This window comes from Apteryx rowi, unplaced genomic scaffold (assembly GCF_003343035.1).
Source record: "Apteryx rowi isolate R43461 unplaced genomic scaffold, aptRow1 scaffold_174, whole genome shotgun sequence".
In the NCBI taxonomy this organism is placed as follows: domain Eukaryota; kingdom Metazoa; phylum Chordata; class Aves; order Apterygiformes; family Apterygidae; genus Apteryx; species Apteryx rowi.
In genome coordinates, this window is record NW_020448019.1 from 1,091,375 (window position 1) to 1,112,831 (window position 21,457).

At 41.6% G+C, this 21,457-nt stretch overlaps 2 protein-coding genes across 2 annotated transcripts in view; one reads left to right on the forward strand and one right to left on the reverse strand.

The window, feature by feature from the left end:
- The first annotated feature begins 125 nt into the window (after positions 1-125).
- On the forward strand, positions 126-5,923 carry ZBTB33 (zinc finger and BTB domain containing 33). The gene is made up of 2 exons (XM_026061024.1): positions 126-172; positions 921-5,923. The coding sequence occupies exon 2, from the start codon at positions 923-925 to the stop codon at positions 2,963-2,965; it is 2,043 nt and encodes a 680-aa protein (XP_025916809.1). The 5' UTR covers positions 126-172; positions 921-922; the 3' UTR covers positions 2,966-5,923.
- A 1,094-nt stretch (positions 5,924-7,017) lies between these two features.
- Positions 7,018-21,457, reverse strand: part of TMEM255A (transmembrane protein 255A) — a 32,934-nt gene continuing 18,494 nt past the window's right edge. Inside the window, exons 4-9 of the mRNA XM_026061052.1 lie at positions 21,019-21,108; positions 18,969-19,031; positions 17,947-18,035; positions 15,518-15,680; positions 14,069-14,212; positions 7,018-9,682 (exon numbers count right to left, since the gene is read on the reverse strand). Coding sequence (XP_025916837.1) covers positions 9,524-9,682; positions 14,069-14,212; positions 15,518-15,680; positions 17,947-18,035; positions 18,969-19,031; positions 21,019-21,108 — 708 coding nt within the window. The 3' untranslated portion in view covers positions 7,018-9,523. The remainder of the gene's footprint in view (positions 9,683-14,068; positions 14,213-15,517; positions 15,681-17,946; positions 18,036-18,968; positions 19,032-21,018; positions 21,109-21,457) is intronic.

The following is a 21,457-nucleotide window of genomic DNA, read 5'->3' on the forward strand; positions in this document are numbered from 1 at the left end:
GTGAGATTCGCTCGCTGCGCGTTTAGTTACTGCTGGCGTTACATGGCGATAAACGGGATCTCCGCAGCCTGATCTCGGATACCTCGGTTCTTCAGGTCTGGCTCTTCGATCCCCTCCTGCCAGTCAAGACAGCCTCAAAATACCGTTTGCTGCGCAAAGAAAACTTTTAGGGGTAAAATGAAGACCTTCCCAGCTTTAGTTCCCAACTCTCATATTTTGATGGTTTTTGCATTTTGTTGGGGGACACTGAACGGGAAGTGACAGCACATCAATTAGTTTGACTTTCCGGATCTTCTTTATTAACGTGCTGCCTCAGTGTCTGGGTTGCGAAYACAAAGTATCCTTGCAGAAACAGGAGGAGGGGTAAAAAGTTTCTCTCCTTCCTTTTTGTGGGCAAGGAAGTGAAATATCAGTAGTGTTTTCATTAACCTCAGGGACTGGTGAAATACGGGTGCACACATTTTGTTATCTGGCCCATATGTAATCAGGATGTTGTTATTTGACTACTCATAACTATATCTGGAATATTCTGACAATTAAAAAAAACCTCTATTAATATTTTAAAACAGGAATTTTGAGGAACCTAAATCTTACATCTTCTTTGTTTTCAAATTTACCTTATTTGCTATTGAATTACACTGATTTTTTTTCCCCTCTGTTCCTCACCTGGCTATCTCATCTGTTAAGAACAGAGGCTGTATTTGGAATTGCGCATACTTCGTGCAGAAGGTGAAGGAGCAAATAATAAGAAGAAACAAATATATGGAGTGCTATAGCATATAAACTTATAAATAATAGCTCAGGCTGAGATTTGTTTTTTTCAAAAAAAGCAAAACTGAAAAGGTGGGAATTCTGTCATGCAGTTTAAACTGTAAATCTGTATTTTTACTAAATTGATACCTTTTATTTTCTCTCTGTAGGAATGGAGGACAAGAAACTGATTTCTGCAACAGACACACAATATTCTAGTGTGCTCCTTCAGTCTTTGAATGAACAACGTGGCCATGGACTTTTTTGTGATGTTACTGTCATCGTAGAGGACCGGAAATTTCGAGCTCACAGAAACATCCTTTCTGCCTCTAGCACATACTTTCACCAGCTTTTCTCAGTGGCTGGTCAAGTGGTTGAACTGAGCTTTGTAAGAGCAGAAATTTTTGCAGAAATACTTAACTATATTTACAGCTCCAAAATAATCCGTGTTCGATCAGATTTGCTTGATGAACTGATTAAATCAGGGCAACTATTGGGTGTTAAATTCATAGCTGATCTGGGTGTACTGCCGTCAGAAGGAAAAAGCATGCCAAGCGAGGCCAAAGATAGTGCTTCGGAAACTGTAACTTCTAGCCCAGGTCAAAAGGATGCTCAAACACAGGTACCTGCAACACAGCAAGAGAGTCGAGAAGTAATGGGTGGGATGCCGGTTATAACAGAATCATTCTCCTTACATGGCATACAATATGAGACTACAAAAATTACAGTGAGTGATTCAGATGATGAAGACGATGATGTCATCTTTTGCTCTGAGATTGTTCCCCCAAAAGAATGTACTAAAGATACCAATGCTGCAACCCAGAACCAGCCTTGCCCAAGTCCAGCTGGAGTTTCTGACCAAAAATCATGTGGCAGTGGTGGCTCTCCCCTTCTGACCAGCACCACAGCAACTCAAAAACTCACTTCATCTGCCAATCAACCAAGTCCAAACCAAACACAGTCAAGTGCTGAAACACCTGTCTCTACGACACCACAGCATTTGACTCCCAATATCATTTTGCTGAACCAGGCTCCACTTAATTCATCACCCAGCATCAGCTCCTCACATCAAACAAATGTGCCCCCTACAATTAATTTGCTTGAGGAGAATCAGCAGCCATCTAAGAAAGATTCCGTAACTGAAAGGGAAACAACTGCCGTTGATGTTGATGAGGAAGATGTTGAAGATGATGATGAAATCATTAGCTCCTCTAGTCCTGGTTCAGTCAGCAGTAACTCTTTGGTTCAGCAACCTTCTACACCCAAGGCAGCACCCTCTGAAAGTTCAGGTGTACAGAAAAAACAAGTTGTTACATTTTCACAAGAGTCGTCTTCTAAACCTGGAGAATTCAAAATAAAAATCTCAGATGTTCTCACTGGAAACAACAAGGAATTTAATGCAGGTATAGCATCAAAACATGTGGCGGAAGGGCAGAAAATCATAACCTTAGATACAGCAACTGAAATAGAAGGCTTATCCACAGGTTGTAAGGTTTATGCAAATATTGGTGAGGATACATATGACATAGTCATTCCTGTGAAGGATGATCCTGAGGAAGGAGAGGCCAAACTCGATGAAACGCCTAGAACATCTGGTGGTGATTCTCCAAGCAGGAAGCGCATGAAAGTAAAGCATGATGACCATTATGAGCTCATAGTGGATGGAAGGGTCTACTACATTTGTATTGTATGTAAAAGATCATATGTGTGTCTGACAAGTTTACGGAGACATTTTAATGTTCATTCCTGGGAGAAGAAGTATCCGTGTCGATACTGTGACAAAGTTTTCCCTCTGGCAGAATACCGTACAAAGCATGAAATTCACCACACTGGTGAGCGAAGGTACCAGTGCTTGACGTGTGGCAAATCTTTCATCAACTATCAAGTTATGGCCTCGCACATACGGTCAGTTCATAGTCAAGACCCTTCTGGAGATACCAAGCTTTATCGTTTGCATCCTTGCAGGTCTCTGCAGATCAGACAATACGCATATATTACTGATCGTTCAAGCAGTATACCTGTCATAAACGAGGATGGAATTGTTTATCATGTTGACACAGGAAAGGATGGTGCTGAAGGAACAACATCTAATCCTCCAGCCAAACAAATGACCTGGGATGATATTTTCATTCCACAAGGAAATGAAGCAATTTTTAAGCAAAATCCATCAGAGGGAAGTACTGAATTTGAGTTTGTAATACCAGAGTCTTACTGAAATGCATTAAATGCTGGGGGAAAAAGCTTCAATAGAGAAAAATTGCAGCTGTTTTCAATGAACTGTTAAACTCATTGTAAAACAAATTGTTAAAGTGAAAATAAGTTAATTTGTTCTGCCAAGCCATCAAATGGTAATACTTAGATGGATTAGCTGCAAGTAATTTGTAGAAGAGATTCATCTGAAAGTTTACTTGAATACAGAGTAAGACATTTCCAAGGAGCTGGCAGTGTTTTCTAGTACATTAATTTTGATCAAAACATGGGGCTTTGTAGCTTGAAAAGGTACAGTTTCTTCTAAAGAACTAGGAAAAAAAAGGCTTCTAAAGTAACTGAGGTATTTCCTGTACCCACATTTATCATGTAAACCCCTTCTTTCATGTTAACACTTTAATGTTTAATTGTGTTTAGATATTAACCAAAACAACAATAAGATTTTTCACCATAGTCTCTTGAATATGGAACCATTTTTAAGAAATCCCACAACTCATGTTATTTCTGTGAACAATGCTTTACTGCAAGGGTCCAAAATAACTGATCCAACAGTTTGGAGTAGTATATTTTTGAACTAGCATCTTAGTTCTGCTTTTATAATCAATATGAATGAATCAATTATCTTCATACAAATATTCTTGCCAACAAGAAATATTCAGTTTGGGCTAACTTCAACAAACCTTATTTATATTTGACAGTATGGTGAGCAGAGAGTATTCAGTGGCTGGGCCATTATATTTTATTCTTTTTGCAAAGGGGAAAAAAACTAAGCTTAGTAGTAAAGAAGTTTAGAATATTTAGGAAGGAGATAATTTTTCATTTTAAAATCTTGGGGAATAATGTTAAGTTTTCTTATTGCTGGAAAATATGCCTGTAATTTGGAATAAATTGCTATTCCTTTTTTGCTCTTTATGGAGAAATGCTTCAATTTGGCATTTAAAAAATAATCCTTATGATACGTTTTCTAGCTGAAGGCTTTGAAATTTACTTCTTAAAACTGAGAAATAATGGAAGTGCTGTATCAGCTCAGTGCTGAGACTACTCTGGATCTTGTATGACTATTCAACTAGATTTTTAAGTGAAACAGGAATTTGGATTTTTCTTCCCCCGTTTAAAGGGGGTGCAATCATGGAGACTAAACCAACAATCAGAAAATAACTCCTCCACTCCCCATAATATATGGTATAATTCCTGTAGAGTTTCCATAGCAGAGACATCTATTTTCAGTTTATTATATTGCCCCTTTTTTCTTCTTGCAATTGGTACATGTTTAGACACTTAGAAAATAGTTAGTAGAAGTCCAACTTGAACAAGAAATAGTAAATATGAGGAAAAAACCCAACAGCTGTTCACTGAAGTCATAGTTTAGCATTTCAGATTTAGTGACTTGTTGAATTTTTGTAAATGGTAATAAGAAAATTGCACAGAAGTTTTAGAGATGACTGAGAAAGATTGTTGTGCATAGTACTAGTTAGTTATTGGTAACCTTTCATTACTTAAATTGCAGTTAAAGGTTTTTCTCCTCTTTTCATGTTTTAAGTAAACATCTTAATCCTATGACCTTAAATCTTAAGGTTTTAGACATCCAGTATTCTTGACAGAAGGCTATTTAAATGGTAAATGATTCAAATGTAGGTTGAGCTATAAAAAGGGTACCAGAGATCAGTATTTGTAATGATGGGAGAAAGAGGAGAATTTGTTTACCTTCTGTATGTAATACTCTGCACTTCTTTTTTGTAGGCAAAGAATATGATGTACATGGTTATTTTCAGATCATGTTGCAAACTGCTTTGAATATAAAGGGTATGCTTTCAAATGTTACAGGTTGGCTGTTGTCTGAGATGGCGTTTCGGCAGTTAACATAATCCTCAGAAGGAATAATATATTGATTGCCTGTATTAGCACAGGTTGCTCTGACTTAACTAGGTGTGTGCTACATAGAAACTTCTTGGACTTTTTGTCATGAAAAACACAAGGTTATTTTGTTCCTGACATTGTGACACATCTGGAATTAAGCGTACATTGCAAAATATACATTCATTAATAATGAAAAAATAACAGCTATCAATATTTGCTGCTGATATATTTAAAACCTTAAATTAAACTGTGCCTACTAAAGGTCTCTTTTTGGAGGAAAACTGGAAAATTAGGGCTGTGTAACTGTATCTTTGCTAGAAGACTCGTGCTTGCATGTGTCTCAGGGTCTTCAGTTTTCCTTGGAAGTGATTTTTGATATCCAAAGTCCAGAGATCACGTAAAGCATTTTTTAATGTCACTTCCAATATTTATTGAGTTGGAAACATGTTATATCCCTTCTTTTTAAACTTTTTATGGGGCCATGAGCTTTTGTATTTAGATTTCTGGCTATTGCACTTATAGTTGTTTTTTGTTTTTGTAAACATTTAACTTCCAGTTTAACTTAATGATAATTGTTATGTACATATTAAGAAATTGGCTTTGGGCTAATGAAAATAAAAAGATTGAATCCAAAAAAGCAATTATCTAAAAATTAAAAATTTCAACAGAGATTGGTAGCAAAGCTAACAGTCATTTATATACATATGAAAACTTTACCTGATCTGCTACAAAACGTATTAATGATGGCTGCATCCTCACTGTATGGTTTCTTTTGGGATTCATACCACAGCATTCCAGTATATGAATTAAACAAATATTGAGATAACAAAATTGATAGATTACTTATTTATTTTGTACTGTTAAGGCATGCAGCATATAAAAAGATGCAAAAGCTGACGACTGTATACATTGAACATTGGGTCTACAGCTGTTACCTATGAACRGTTCTGTGTGAAACACTGATCATTTTTACCAGGTCTGTAATGTATATACTTGTACAGTCTTTCCTTAACACACTTTTTAAAGTTGTGTTCTACTTTTAATTAATAAATACTTGATATTAGTTCGTAGAGCTTTCTATGGCAAAAATAAAAGGTTTAATTCTAAAGATGTGTAACATGTTTCTTTTCAATGGCAGTCAACTTTTACAGTCTATTAAAAATAGTAGTGAACTCTGAAGTTAGGTATTTTTTGCAACTGAGCACTTTTTTTTTTCCCCAAGAAAGTGAATTAGCTGGAAATCTCCACTGCATAAAGTGAACTGAGTTTTGTGATACCCCCTTACTCTCAGAATAGTTGGAGCTGCTGTGGAGTATTCTGTCCAACCACTAATGGTGTTGCAAATGGCCTAGAAATTAAGAATAACCTATACAGTGACTAGTGCAATGTATTTCCACTAACTCATTGTTAGGGTTCATCCTCTTAATTGGTTGGTAACTAGTTATGATTTGGAATGTTTAAATTGTGTTGAACCTTGACTAACAGGGAGAAACTTAAGTTACTTGCTTCTGATTATAGGTAGAGAATATAATTTAATGAGTAACATATGCAAATGATATTTTGGATATGTTTATCTCCCTGGCATAGGGCTTCCACCTACTTCTGCTAACATCAAATAGCAGTTGAAAAGATCATGACATAATATGCCCAAAATAATACAGTCAATGTGAAAGTAAGTAAATGAGACACTGCTTTGGCTGGATTATTTACCCCTGTGTTAAGCAGAAATTGAGCAGTAAAAATTTGCAGTGGCAGTACTGAATAAAGAAAACTGAGATTTGAAGTGTTGTGGTTGTGGCTAAAGCAGGGCCTCGCTGTTACAGAGTAGCACTGGATGAACAGCCTGACTGCAGTCAGTGRACCCTGCTCTGTGGGAAAACTGCAGCACTAGGAAGCGGGGGGGCGTCTGGGGCTTTGTAAAACAAAACTTACAAAATAACGTCTCTGTAACTCTTCCTAGTAGAAGCACTGGTTTCCAATATAGCAAATACAGCTTTTGTTTGTTTGTTTGTTTGTTTTTAATGCATGCCATTATTACATTGAAATTCCGCAACTGCCATTAAAAATGCTTGTAAAACACAGGAAAGTTGCTAAAATGTAAAATGCAATTTGTAAATGTTTACAAAATTCACACAATTTTATTTAACTTGGTAAAGTAATAAAAGGGTACATATGAGTCACAATCTTTACATTCTCATAAGAAATGATGGATACAGTGCAGAATATTGCATTTACACTAAACGCTTAGTTTTACTCAAGCAGAAGGAAACAGGTTCATTGAACAGAAAATCCCACTGGTATTATTTTAAGTGTAAAAATGGAATTGTCCTTTGATAGTGAATTTAAAGCAGCAATGTAATTTTTGCTTAAAGAATCCTTAGAATGTCTTAGATTAGATTCATTAGAGAGAGAAAAAAAAAGAATTTGGATAACTTCCTAAGGTTAGTATTTCTGTCAAGTCAAAAACAATGACAAAACCATTTCCTTATTATTTCCCTGCCACTAAGTTATGCTCCCCTCAGGAATCCTGCTTGGTTTCTTAGCAATATGCTTTAAGTCCTGTCCTGTAGTGTCCTCTCGTCCTTCTAGCCCTATTTAGTAGATAGGCACAAATGGCACAGTATATGTTTGTCAAAAGTGGGACAGGACTGTTACTTCAAAGATGTAGCAATAAAAGGCTTTCTGTTACTAAGAAATTAATGTGCCCTTCAAATTCTAGTTTTTGTGGGGAGTTTTATCAAAAGAAGTACTGCCTATTTTAAATTGCACACAATCTTCTTAACAAGATTTCATTCAGGCAAATGTAATATAAAGTGGATGAAGCCCTGGTATGTTAATTTATTTCCAGTACCCAAGGTTATAGGCACTGCACTTCAACAGTCAACAAAACAAATCAACAGTAAAACAAAATGTTACTAGGATATGTTCTGCATACATTACTGCTTTAAATCCTGTGAGTTTTATTACTTTCTCCAGCCATTTATTTGTCTTCATTGTTGGAGAAATGTTACACGTTTGCTTCTGATGAAGTGTCATCCTTTAGCGATTTGTGTTTGACAGTGGAATGATAAGGTTAACACATAACATAAAGGCTCTGCAAATGCACAGGATTAAAAACAGCATTATAAAGTGTGGGTGTACTTTGAAAAGTGAGATCAGGGACTTCAGTGCTTATTTTTCATTCTGACAGAATCTCAAATTTGTTAGGATTACAAGTACAGAGATATTGCAATTCAAAATCCAGCTGTGTTTTCCTAGCACGTATACCATTTTTAGATTCTGAAAGCCAGACAGCTCAAAAAGGTACCTTTTTGTCTGTATCAAGGTTGAATGTAAATATAGACAATTTAGGATTAGGGTCAACAATCTGATGCAAAGGAAATCAAATCTTTTGGAAATAAGGAGTAAAACAYCGATACCTTATTTTTATCCCTGAAGTAAGCAGAGTTGAGAATGCTCAGGCTGAGCAGCTCAGATCTGAAAGCTGTCATCTGAAATCACTTCCTGCAGTAGCACCACACTTTACAGGACACCGTATCACATAACAAAGCTGACCTTCTTTTGTTATGCAGGATGCATGCAAAATCTGTTGGAATCTAGACCAATCAGCATAGTCATCAGCTGAAGATTAAATTAAAGTCACAATAATAATTGCAAATTCCTATCAGCTTCATCCTACATTACATGGTATTGAATTTTATCCATGTGGGACTTGCATCCTGGAGAACTAATAGTGGGAGTTCCCTGTGTGCAGCCTATAATATAGCTACTAAAACAGTGCTTATTCAGGATGCTGATTCAATCCATTAAAAAAGTTAAAAGTACAGTCTTAAAAAAAATTTCCCAACCAAATAGAAGGAAAAAAAAAGTGTCTTCACTTCATTGTGTTTCAGTGACCTGTGCACAGTTCCTGATGCTCTTTATAGCAATACAAGGAAAATTTAGGCAGTGCAACCACCCAAACTGTTTGACTTTAGCATTATTTATACAAGAATTCTGAGACAGACAACTCCATTTCACCTCCCGTCTTAAGAAGCATCCTGAAATAAACCAGATTGCCTATTAATGTTTACCCCTCCAAAAAGCAATATTCCAATTGTCCTGCTATGATACACATGAAAATATCCCATGATGTTACCTCTTTCCATCAGTAACAGTGCTACAGTTTGAGAAACCGTCCTGGCTCCTCACTAGAACTTCCTTGTGCGTGTGCGTAGCCTGTAACCAACAAGTGCCGTGAGCTAGGTCCTGCAGCCCTGCGATAGCTCAACAACTGGAAGCCAAAGGTCAAATGAAACAAGCATCAAGTTCAGCTGTCTGCAAGCACCATCACCTTAAGCAGGGCAACTACTGATCTTGGCTACCCTTACCTCAGCTTGGCTCAAGATGGAGTAAGGCAGACCAGAATATATCATGTGTGTTGTATCACTTTATTAAAAAATGAGAACCTGGCTGTAAAACACAGAGGCTGGAATTTAGGTCACTCGTTACTCATTGACACTGAAACATCAGCAGTATGTCTCCTTCCCCATACCCAGTTGTTAAACCTCTAAAATAAGTCTTGCAAGAAAGAACAGTCCAATCTGGTATTCATATTTGCAATTCTCTTCTTTATCTATCCTCCTGCTCCCTCCCACAGTAAAATATAAATACAAAATGTTCACAATTATTTCAACAGCAAGTATTTCCTTCTTCTTTTCCCCATTCTTTACGGTGTGTAAGGTGGTGGCTTTTCAAAAGGTGGAAAATATGGCGGTGAATAACGAGGAGGCGCATTAGAGGACCACATATAGCTGGGAGATGGTGACACTGACTGGGGGTCATCTGAAAGGCCAGAAGGAGTAGAGGCTGGAAACACACTGGAATGCTGCAGGGAGAAAGCAAGATGACTGTTGTCAACATTGCATTTGGAGAAGAACCTTAAAAGCATTAGGCTTTGCTTAATTTAAAGGACAGTGGTAAATCAATACTTTATTTCCAAGCAATACAATTTCATTAACGTTTCAAGACTCAATTCTGGAAAACAGATGCACATACAAATAAATTTGCAAATAACTCGCTGCATTTGAGGTAAGCACAGGCTGTAAGTAACAGTTTTGCAAAGGATTCCTTAGACTTCTACTGTTTACCTGCTGCATTTCATAGAGGCTGGACAACTGAATCCAGATTAGTTTCACATCTTGGGCTTCACACATCAGCCAGTGGCAATAATGATTAGGCTGTAAATAATTTCTTTTTGTACTATCTTTTCTCTTTATCACTAGTTAAAAAAACCTGGAAGTTAATGACAACAAAATAATGTATTCCTTCAGTTAGCAAAAAGCTTCAAAAGATGGAGAAATGAAATTTGTGCATGCCTGAAAATTAATGTCAGCTCTCCAAAATATCTTTGTTATCAAAAATACCTTAGGTCTAAAGTCTTAAGCCATATGATGCTGGCACTATCAGAAAGCTGTGAACATGTTGGATTCTGTCCAGAAACAGGCCAGACAAATGAATTCCGCATAGGTAAGAAGACACAGTCTCATTCACTTGCACTCACTCCTCTGGCCACTATAGCCCTATTTTTATTCCCAACAATCACATTCCCAAGCTGTGCCGTGTGTTACCCGCTTTGCCGCCCGGCCCACTTGTGGAACAGCGGCTGGAATGTACTCAGTCACRCTAGCAGCACACTGCGTTACTGAAATAGAGCACGTTATTGCTGGCATTTAGACAGCAAGCACCTTTTCACCACGCTAAGACTGGCTCCTCTCTTACGCCGTGGGCATGGACTGCAAACCCGGAATGTGCCCAGCATAAAGCCCTGCCAGCACCACAACCGAGAGGAGGATTTGCAGCGTGCTGCYGAGGGCGTGGGAGCGCACGCCGAGGGATCAGCGCCGGAGCAGCGCATTCACGCGCTGAGGCTGAGCTGCAAACAATATAGGGGATCGGAGGCGACTGCTCGGTTCTGTCCTGGGGGAGGGGGGTGACTGATTCTGCAGTAACAGACTGTTTTCAAACAGTTTTTTTTTTTTTTTTTTTTAAGTAATATGTCACTTCTCTAAAGCTGATCTGTTACAGTTTATTAAGCAGATAGCTAATCAATGAAAGCCTAGCTTGGTCATGGAGGAGGCTAACAGAAAGCCTTAGAGATTGTTCCTCATTCTCCTTCAGATAACAATAGCTTTCCCTCATTCCCCAGTTCCCGTCAAGCCCAATCGCTGGGAGCCCCCGGACAGCAAAGACATTTGAAACGACATGGCTGCAGCGGGCGCAGCTTTTGATAGCAGTTAGCGAGCGTAACCTTGGGTTTTAAACGTTACAAAGCATCTGCGCGCTGCTGCCTAGCAACGGCCAGAGCCTTGAGCAGAGCCGCGTGGCGGCAGCGCCGAGCGGAGCAGGCCTGGCCCGCTCTGGCTTCCGTGGCAGCCCGGCTTCGTTAACGAAGCCGGCCAGGGGAAGGACGGCACCCTAATTCTTCCCTTACGGAAGGGAATAAAAGGCAGAAGAGGCCACTGCTGTGACGAAATGAGCCACTCACCTGTATCCGCTTTCCAGTGCCAGACTTGGCTCCCTACCTGCAGAAGTCAAAACGCTCAAGGACTGAAACTTTCTCAGCGGATTGTCCCCTGGCCACCAAACCACGCGCACACACTGAGAAATAACATACGTTCGCCAGAAGCGCCTGCCCCGTCCCCGACTAGGCCCATCGCRAAGGCTTGCTGCCTTTGCCGCCATGAACGGTCCTGTTCAGCGGGGTGGCACGTCATTAGCCACGAGCACCCAGCTACAGTGCAAACACTAGTGGCGTCCGAGTCCTCTGCCAACACCAGTCAGCTTGTGCGCCTCCAAAAACCAGAGTCGGTTCTGCCATTTTGAAGTTGTGTGAAAGCAAAGATTTTCCACAGGCACAAATATTCCTAGAAATTCTGGGTTTTTTTTTTGTTTTTTTCCCTAGGACAGATGCGTGGAAAGACTGGGGAGCAGTGTGAATTAGCTAAGTTCTTGAAAGAGGGAATGCAACCTTTGAAAGGGATTTGAGAAGCAAGGTTGGTCCCACTAGATATGACATGGGGAGCAACACGGGAGAAGGTGTCAGGGCAGTTCAGACATTGCTCAGATCACAGAGTAAAGCCCCAGAGAAGAGTTTCCACACCAGAGGCCTCAGTGTCAGGGCCCAGAGCACAACCCCCATCTAGGAGTTTAGTTGGCTAAGTTGAAGAGTTTAGCCGGCTGAGTCCAAGGTCAGCTCCTTTGCTGATAAGAGCTGCTGTGCAGAGAGCGAGATGGGAGGGCTGGTGTTCCTTGCCCTTGGGAACTGCTTTTATGCTCAAGCTTTACTGCTGGCCCCCACCTGTGCTGTCAGGGAGCAGTGAGGCCCAGCAGTTCCGTAAGGAAAGGTGAGCTGGGAGCGGAGCACAATAAGGCAGGCGCGAGCAGCGACCTCGCCAACAAGGAGCCAGGATGCAGAGCTGCAAGTTTGGGTCAAGATCAGGGCCACAGTCAGGGTCAGACACAGTCCACTGACCACCCAGCAAGTTCGTAGGGTCTGAGGCAGGTCTGAGGTCAGGCCAGGAAGCCAAGCCAGCAGGTCCAGGTCAGGGTCATGGAGGCAGGACCGAGTGCAGATGTAGCTGCTGCACAGCTGCAATATAGCACATGCGGGGCCAGCAGTAAAATCTCAGCTTAAAAGCAGTTCCCAAGAGCAAGGAAGGGCAGGCGCTCGCTTCTWCCCTTCTTCACAACAGCTCTTATCAGCAAAGGAGCTGCCCTTGGACTCAGGCAGCTACACCATTTAACTCAGCCAGCTCCAAGAAGGGGGGCGCACTCTGTGCCCTGACACTCCGTTAATGCTTCCACGTCGACCCTCGTGTTTCCTGGAGAATCAGCAGGGTGCAGACTTCAACTGGCTTTTGAAAGTGAGAGTTGGCTACTTAAAATTTTGATTACCTTGCATTATGCCCACCTTTTGTGCTAACTCCTAAGCCAAAACCTGTGTGTTACCACTGTAGAGAGACACAGAGAGACTCAACTACCTTTCATCTGGCCAGCTGAGATATAAGCACAAGGAGAGCCCTAGCAGTCCTTTTAGTTGAAAAGCAGGGCAAATCCACCCATGCTGAGCTTTCTGCTGGTTCAGCTGCAGTACAGACAAACCCAGAGTTAAACGGTGCTTATTATCAGCTGAGTGCCTGACAAGAGAGCTTAGCAGTAGAGCTTGTTTTGGTATAGGCTATGGTTGGCATCTTTATAACTGTAGAAAGTTATACAACACAGTTGACAGTCCCAGGCTGCACTAATATCAAAGATAAATCACAAATCTGTATAAACACGTCCTAGAAATTCTGATGTTGGAAATGTTCACGCATTTCCAGGAGGCCCTAACAACAGTGTTGTCCTGTGGCACTACCAGTAAAGACAGAAAGGTTTAGACCCAAGTTACTGTTAGGGCACAGCTCTGAGGAAGAAGGTTATCAGTGCACAGCTCTGTGGCTATTAGAGACCACATCTCTTAGYTGATGTTGATGAGCTTAAGCACTTGTTAACTAAAAAAGTCTCCAGCCATGATGGTTGCAAAGAAAATATATGATGTGTTAAATCACTGTCACCACCATGGTAACATCCACCTGACAGAAGAGCTGAGGTAGGAACTCCCCATCTGCTTCAAAAAGCAAAAACCTCAGAAGTCGACAGCAAAGTTCAAATAACAACACTGTTTCTAACTGCACTGCTCCGTAGCTCAGATGAGAAAGGGGTGCATTACGGTTGAGGTTAGGTTTGCAGGGAGCAACTGGATCTTCTTAGATCAGCTAAAGTGTGTGAAAAAAAACAGAAGAACTTTTCCATCACATACATGTCTACAGAAACTCAAAGAGGCTGCTTCCAAAAGCTCATCTGTGTCTCAGGCATAGCAGTTGGTCTCATAAAAACTAGTACCTGAACATCTTGCTTTGCCTCTACCCTCAGAGTGTTGTGGGTGTCACAGGCACTGACTATTTTTAATGTGGCCTCTACCAGTGAATGACAAGGGAGGCAGGTGGCATGTTCTGTTGCCTTCTCTTAGAGAGGAGCTCTCAGGAGAACACTGTCTTAATAAGAGGGAACGCAGCCAAGGATCAGTGGCTAGTAGGAAAGATTTGGTATTCTCTGCATGAACAGAAAAATTAAGCTATGTAAACGACACGGGAAGTTAGCCCTCCGGAATTTGCAGAGCAGGCTACATTCAACCCCGTAGCTAAATAAGAAAACRTCCTGTATTGTTCCATACCTGAAAGTCATATGCGGAATAGGGAGGCAGATGAGGAGTGCTGTGGTAGTAGGTGTTGTAAGATGTCACCTGTGGTCTTGAATAATAAGATACTGAAGGATGCGCATTTTCAACCGTACAGTTCAGTGTAGGGAGGGAGGGAGTCTGTCAAAACAAAAAAGAGAATCTCAGCTTGCTAACCAGGACCTCTTCAGAGTCACAGAAAACTGACAGATGAATGAAAGCAGAAATGATTTTAAAGGAGCAGTGTGTCTTTAGGGCCCAATTCTGCTGAATTAACAACTGGCAATCCAGTTTCCTCTTAGGCAGCGGGCGAGCCTTGAGGTCATTTCGTTCTTTAGCCATCCATTGTTCCCTTTCAGATTCCCCAGAACAAGCCTGGCAATAGCCCAGTGCATGCTAGTACTGAAACAAAATAACTGTTTAGAGTGAATTTTCAGAAATAGCAGAAAGAAACCATTAATTTTGATTACTCTGTTATTTATGGAATTTTGAGATCAGCGTATTTCAACTCTTCTTGTACACAGACACTTCTGCGCATCTTTTTGCAGTTTCACAGGCTGTCTGGTGTGGACCAAATCTCAAAGACTGCAATGCACAGCTAGGAACATGCCTCATTTTATTTGGGAAGGTTTTGGTAGGTTTGAAAAAAGTGTAGGAAAGTTCATAATTCTGAAATAAGGCACATTTGCCAAAGAGCCCGAGATTTATTTGTAAGAAAAATATATTGTCAGRACAACAAATGCCCTTTTCTGGGCATCTTATTTCTTATTATTCCAAATGAGTCACAAGGGACTGACTGAAAACCCCAAATTYATCTGTTGAATGCTCAGTTTCCCCTTTGATTTGTTCTCTGCTGAACAAAAATGTATGGAAGGTAACAGACAGTCTGGCTCAGCGAGAGTATTTCAAAACTCACATTGTCAGAACAGCATTTCTTTCATCATCTGAAGCTTGAAATCGCGTATCTGGTTTCAGCCCCAGTTCAATTTCTCAAGTTTTGCACTGTGAGGAAACTAGATGGAGAGTTTCAGCCAAACAGGGATGTCTGAGTATACTGTAAAACTCAGAACTCTACCACTGCTATAAAATCATCAACTCATGAGCACCCCCCCCGCCAGTCATTTTCTTTCAGAAGGTCAATGCCATGAAAAGGAAGACCAATTTTTAAGAAACAGCTCATTTTTAATCCTGGCACTGCCAACACCTCTGAGAAGGTTCCTTTTGAAAATGCAATTTCCTATCCCCGTTCATCTTTTCTAATTGCGTTCAGGTGGTGACACCAGATCTAAAAACTGAATCATTTTCACTTTCTCCTTACAGTTATTTCATACCCTTCTTCCTGGCCTGACTGCAGTGATGCATAAATGATTTACTTTGAAATACCAGTAGATGTTTTCACGATTCATTTTTAAAAAACAATGTACAGAGAAACTGGTACCATCTTACCATGTCCTTAAAGCCTCCAAGTATCGCTGCTGTAATGATCCCTAGGAACAGCCCCACTATGTTCAAAATTGTTGCGGACCAAAGCAAGTGGTAAAGGTGGATGATGTCCTGGCAGCTGCTAACATCAATATATTCATAGTAGCCTCCAGAGATCTCTACTCTGCTGGATTAGGAAACAGTAACAGTAAAAAAGTGCACCATGCAGTAAAGTCTAAGCAATTCCACCAGACAGTAAAATGCATTCTGCAATTTAGTGATAGCCTGGGCCTAACTTCTGAGGGAAAGGGATTAAAGCCTGCTGGATTCCATCCTTGAGGCATCTGAGATCTCCCTGTGTGACAGTGGTAGAAGAGCTTGATCTGTGAAACAAACAAGCCCTGCAAGCCCTCCAAATGCCAAAATGTCCTTGAGTCTGAATCTGCCTCATATTTCTATCATCTGAAACCTCCTTAGAGCCAGACCTTCATCCTGGAGACTTCCCAAGTGTTTTACAAACCAGTCCTGGAATTACCCAGGGAAATCAGTCCATGTCCTGAGGAAGAGCAGCTGTCCCTGAGAGGCACAACACTGGCAGCTTCTTACAGTGACAACAGCAGCTGGGTGGGACAAGAGTACAGGACAGCACAGCTGGCTTCCTGGCATGGCAGGGCATGGCCATGAAACACGGCCTTCTTGGCCCTCTGTGCTCCAGGTACCCACCCTTTGCAACTCTATAATGACATGGGCTGGCAGGACCTTTGGGACCCTGGCAGAGGTCCTTCTGCTAACATTTTTAAACTTTTCCATATGTAGAAAAGAGACAGAGAAAACTCAGTTGAATCATATTTAGGAATGAATCATTATTTTGGAATAGGGAGAGTAGCTCTTGCCAATATGTAGGCCAGACTCTTACATGCTGGATTCTTCAGTAATAACTTCTCTCTGATTGCCACTTGGGGGAACAGACTGGCTTTTGGTGTAAAGTATCAGATGTAGTGGACTACAGCAAATATCCCTTAAGAAAACATACATCTCAGGAACAAACAATTCTAAGGGCTTATGAATGACTTATCTCCCAGTTCACATTTGGGGTGAGGCTCAAACCACACAAGGCCTTTGAGAAAACTGAGAAGAATTGGCTCATATTTAAGGTCAAGAAGCAGGAGCCTGGAAACCAGAAGATCCAGGCTCAGCTGCCCAGCAGATTCCCTGTAAGGCCTGCAGGAACCTGCACCCTTTCACAAGAGCCATTCTCCTTCCCTCATTACTAAATTTCAGTTTCTTTTCTTTTTTTTTTTTGTATCATTTGTGTAGCACCAGGCAAGATTAAGATTGTAACAACTGATGTAAGAGAGGGGAAAGTGAGAGGCAGGACCCTGAACCAACCTGATTAAAAAAAGAGGAACAATTTGGTACAGTTACAAGTATTTCTACTCCTGTAACTTCTCTGTGCCTTACTCCCTTCAGGCAGTAAACAGGAATGTAGTTCTGTAAACTGTCCAAGGAAGGTATGAGCTTCACCCCTCTGTAGTGGTTAGCATAGAAATAAAGTCCTACAGGCCACAGATCAGGGATTACCCTTCCCAACACACCAAATCACCCTGCCCCAGCAGCATTCTTTGATCTGGCCTCCACCACAGTCAGTGTTGTAAGTGGGGGCCAGCCCAACTAAGCACCATCAGAGATATTAAGGCTTAAACAGCCCTAGGCAAGAGACAGCACTAAGAAAAATCAATTTACTAATTGGCTGCTGACACACATTAGGCACTCCAAACGACATGCTGCAGCGCATGCTCTAAGTTAAGTTAGCTTAGGCACCTTAGCCAGATTTAATGATAGTGTGATCACCACGCTGTGGTGTTCTGCTGGTAACTACCCTCTCTGCAAAGCGCCGATACACTTTTCAACCTTTTGTGACCACGAAAATGTTCACTGGGCAGAGAGGAAACAGATTATGAACATGCAGGTGGCCCTAGCCGGGGAACTTTCCTCCCTGCTGCCAGGGGTGGGGGATAAAACAGTGATGAAGAAGAGGAAGAGTATCCCAGTTTTTATACCTTCAATCTTCTGAAACAAAATAAAACCCAATGAAACAGTGGTGCCAAAACAGAAGGAAGGTATTAAAACAAGGGACACTCAGTAGGGGAAAAGCTGGGGAAAACAACAGGAATGGAAGTACCAGGAACTCCTGCCCTCTTCCCTCTTCCAGCTGGGCTGGCCTGTAGCATGCTTACATGTAGGTGGGGCGACTGTAGTGTATTTACTCTTACTTGCTCACTCTGACTGGGAGTCTTGCAGCAAGCAACCACAATGTAATTCCTCTTCCCACAACAGCTGTCATTAATAAATACTTTGTTTGGGCCTTATCCTGTCCATTCAAACACCTGCRAAGCAGCATGACCAGTGTTTGCTCTTCCCGTGGCCAGGAATGGTATTTTTAGCTTACTCACTTTCCACAGTTGTACAGGTCACAGCAGAAGCAGGTGTTGGTTTTTATTTTGGGTGTGCAGGGTGCACGACGTTGTGGGTGACAGATTGCCTGTGTGAATTCAGAAGAAATACAGAGGATACACATGAGGATACAACCACCACACACAGTTTCTGCTGCTCTTTGGCCTGCTCGATATGTAGATTTTGCACTGGTATCAAGATTAGCCCCAGGCAGATTTTTCTTTCCTTACCTAGCAGTACAGCTCCTATGAAGTATACAGTTACACAGGAATAAAGATGCATTAGACTAAACCAGGCCACCCTTCCTCCCACCATGGGGAAGTCACAGATAAGCACACGCCTGCAGAGGAAGGGGGTTGTGCAACTTTTACAACCAGACAAGACCCTGCTGAACTAAAACTCTTTGCCAGATAGTAACTTACAGACAAACAGTTGTCAATAAGATGATACTACCTGAGAGAAAAATTCCCATGTTGGCAAACAGCTGAAGTAAAGAGGTTAATTGTCTGCTTGTGGGTAGTAATGCTCAAGTGTACCTGGGAGTACCCAAAAGAGAATGGACCCCACCAATGCCACTGGATAGTACTTATTTTGCACCTCAAGCAGACATTTTAATTTGGAATATAGTGGTTATTCAAAACCACTCAAACTTGGGAGGAAAATCTCAGAGGGACTCCCAGAACAGAGCAAAGGTAGTCAGAGATGTCCACCCACGCATTACCACTACATGGCAGGAACGCCTGTCCCTGCCTGTCTTCTTTAGAGAAGCCGTTAGAGAGCAGAGGTGTGGARGAAGATGCATGCTCTTTATATACACAGAAATTACTGTTATCTGGACTTTCAATGCACCATCCTGTTGCTCCTGTAATGTATGGATTGCTGAAGATCCATAGAAGTTGGTGTATTTTCCTCTCTCCCGTCACCTCCTCTCTACCAGCTCCTTCATTAGCATGGCTGTGCCAAATATGGAGCAAGACCCACACCGACTTTCCAGCACCAGTGTAGTAAAGCCTGCTCTCACCTCTGGTGGGGTTGTACTCTTGGAATAATACTGACATCGTCCTGCGTACAGCGGCCTCAGATCCTGCCAAAGAAAGAGTACCAGACTTAGCGTTGCATTATAATCAAAACCAGAAATGGCAACCATGCTGCCAGCTAGCTGGTCTGGGGAGATGGGTCAGAGTTAGAGGGGCCCTGCTCTCACATCAGGACCTGAATGCCACAGCTTTTCAGTAACCTGGCAGCCTCCCTCCAGCCCCAGATAATTTTTACTCTCGTCTTTTGAGGCATGTGCTTGTTGAAGTTAACATGGGAAGAACAGGCTTTGAGCTGGCCTCCTTTGGGTGACGGCAGCCACCCTGAACTGAATTATTCTTTCCTCATTTCCCCAGGCACATCCCAGGGCTGCCTATGTTCCTGGAGGTTCTTCATGCTGACTCATAACAACTTGTCATTAAATTGTTAGTAAATTTGTCTTTCTGGGCTCTTGAGGGAATTATGGGGAAGCTCTGGGGGATTATCAATAGCTCAGCCTGCAAACAACCTGCATTAAAGTCTCACTTAGGGGCAGCCTGTACCCCAGGCCAAAACCTCAGAGAAAGCAACACTAAATCTGTATCAGGGTCAGCRAGGACGGTGGTAGCTGCCCTCCTCCTGTGCACACTGGTTAATGTGCCGTGGAGACAAACCCTTGCTCAAGGCCTTCCTGCGAGCAGTCAGACTTGCTCGCTGGGTGTCTGATCCAAAGCTTAYGGTGGCAAGTCATGGCAGCAGCAGGCGAAAGGGAACACTATGTGCTGGTGTGGCAGGAGCACATYTCCAGTGAGATGATGACATTCTTGGACAGTCAGGAGGAGAAGTGAGGCCAAAAGCACGTTCATTAATCAAGAGGCAGAAACCAGAGCCCTCRTCATTCCAACTGCACAGCCCTCGCTGCCGCAGACACACAGACATCCCTGCGGCTGGCAGGGAGGAAGTGCCAATTCATGCTGTTACCCAGCCCATGAGGTCAGCATCCAAAATCACAGAGCGAGTCTGCAGGGCTCATGCTCATGTGGCCGGGATCAGCCAGGAGTCAAAAAGAGCTTCACATTTTTATCAAAGGTAACGCTTCACATGCCCTTGAAACGAGGGTCAGAGATGGCCAAGACCTGCTCATCACACCCAGAGAGATGGCGACCTATCAYGCAGCTGAGCGGAGCTACCCTTTGCTCTGTCAGCAAATCCTGCCGTCAAGTCATCTTTCTACCATTTGGATGTTCAGAGGCCAGAAAGAGGAGTCTGTTTTACAAGGAAGAATAAAGAGCCAGCTGACACATGGAATTTCCATTTCATGGGTGATTCTGACCTTCCAAAATTCCTTTCCATTCTGACTACAAATAAACCCCAAATCTATTTTTTAATACCATTTCACCAAAAATTCCAAAAACAATGGAAACCAAACAGCAGAGATGTGGAGAAAAAAAAATCTGTTTGCAGTTATACATTTTAATTTAAAACTTGAAATGGAATTATGATTTTTTCATTTTTAGAGTAATATTTTGAAGTTTTTGCATGTCCCACTGTACTTGTGATTGGTCATCACAGCATTAGCTCATATCTTTTTTTTTAAGTCATTGAATGGAAACTCAGAACAGATTGAAAGTGTTTCCTGTTTACAGTGTAACACATCAGGGACCTTCATATCAAATTGCTTCATTCTACTACAACATACAGTGGTTCAATTAGTATTAAGAACCGCTTCTACTAAAAATAAGATAAACGTTACTGCTTGTACACTGTCATTTCACAATACTCGTAATTCACATTACATGTTGCAGTTTTGAGACTTACTAACACATAAAGCATACACAAAAACACTAAAGCAAAGTGTTAATATCTTAACACTTATTGCTCGTTTTAAAATATTTTTCTAAAGCTGATACATTGCTCTAATTTTTTTGATTTATAACAGCATTCAGCACATGACATATTTATAAAGTGTAATGTGGTCTGATGTAGGAAGTAGACACAACGTTTGTCTTCCTYGAATAAAAGTACTGCAGGACCCTTGTTCTCCTGGGAGCACTTACTATGTGTCTGGCAGCAAAGACTCCATCTACTATGGCACAGCAGAACGCAGCAATGACGCCAAAGCTGATAAAGACGATCGATGCAACCAGCTGAGAAAGGAAAACAAAGCAAAGTATCATCTGCCTCTCCACAACCAAGTGTTTCATGCCCTTTCCACAAGGATTTATAAACCACAGTCAGTAAGCCCTCAAGCTATCAATGGCCCAAATGTTTGCCCAGGCTGCACGGACTTGTCACATTGAAATCAATGGGATGTGTGTCTCAAAGGAAAGTCTATCCTCAAGCAGAGGTAGAGGCACTGCAGCAGGAGTAGGCAGCATCTTGCCAGACAGGATCTCTGGGGAGCTGATACTGTAACGTAAGTTTATCCATGATTCCCAGGTGCTAACCTTAGGCTGTGGATACACCTCCTCTCCTGGCTGCTGCTGTCTTTAACTC

Excerpts from the sequence above, each read along its gene's own strand:
- ZBTB33 (XM_026061024.1), top strand. The coding sequence starts at position 923 with ATGGAGGACAAGAAACTGATTTCTGCAACAGACACACAATATTCTAGT.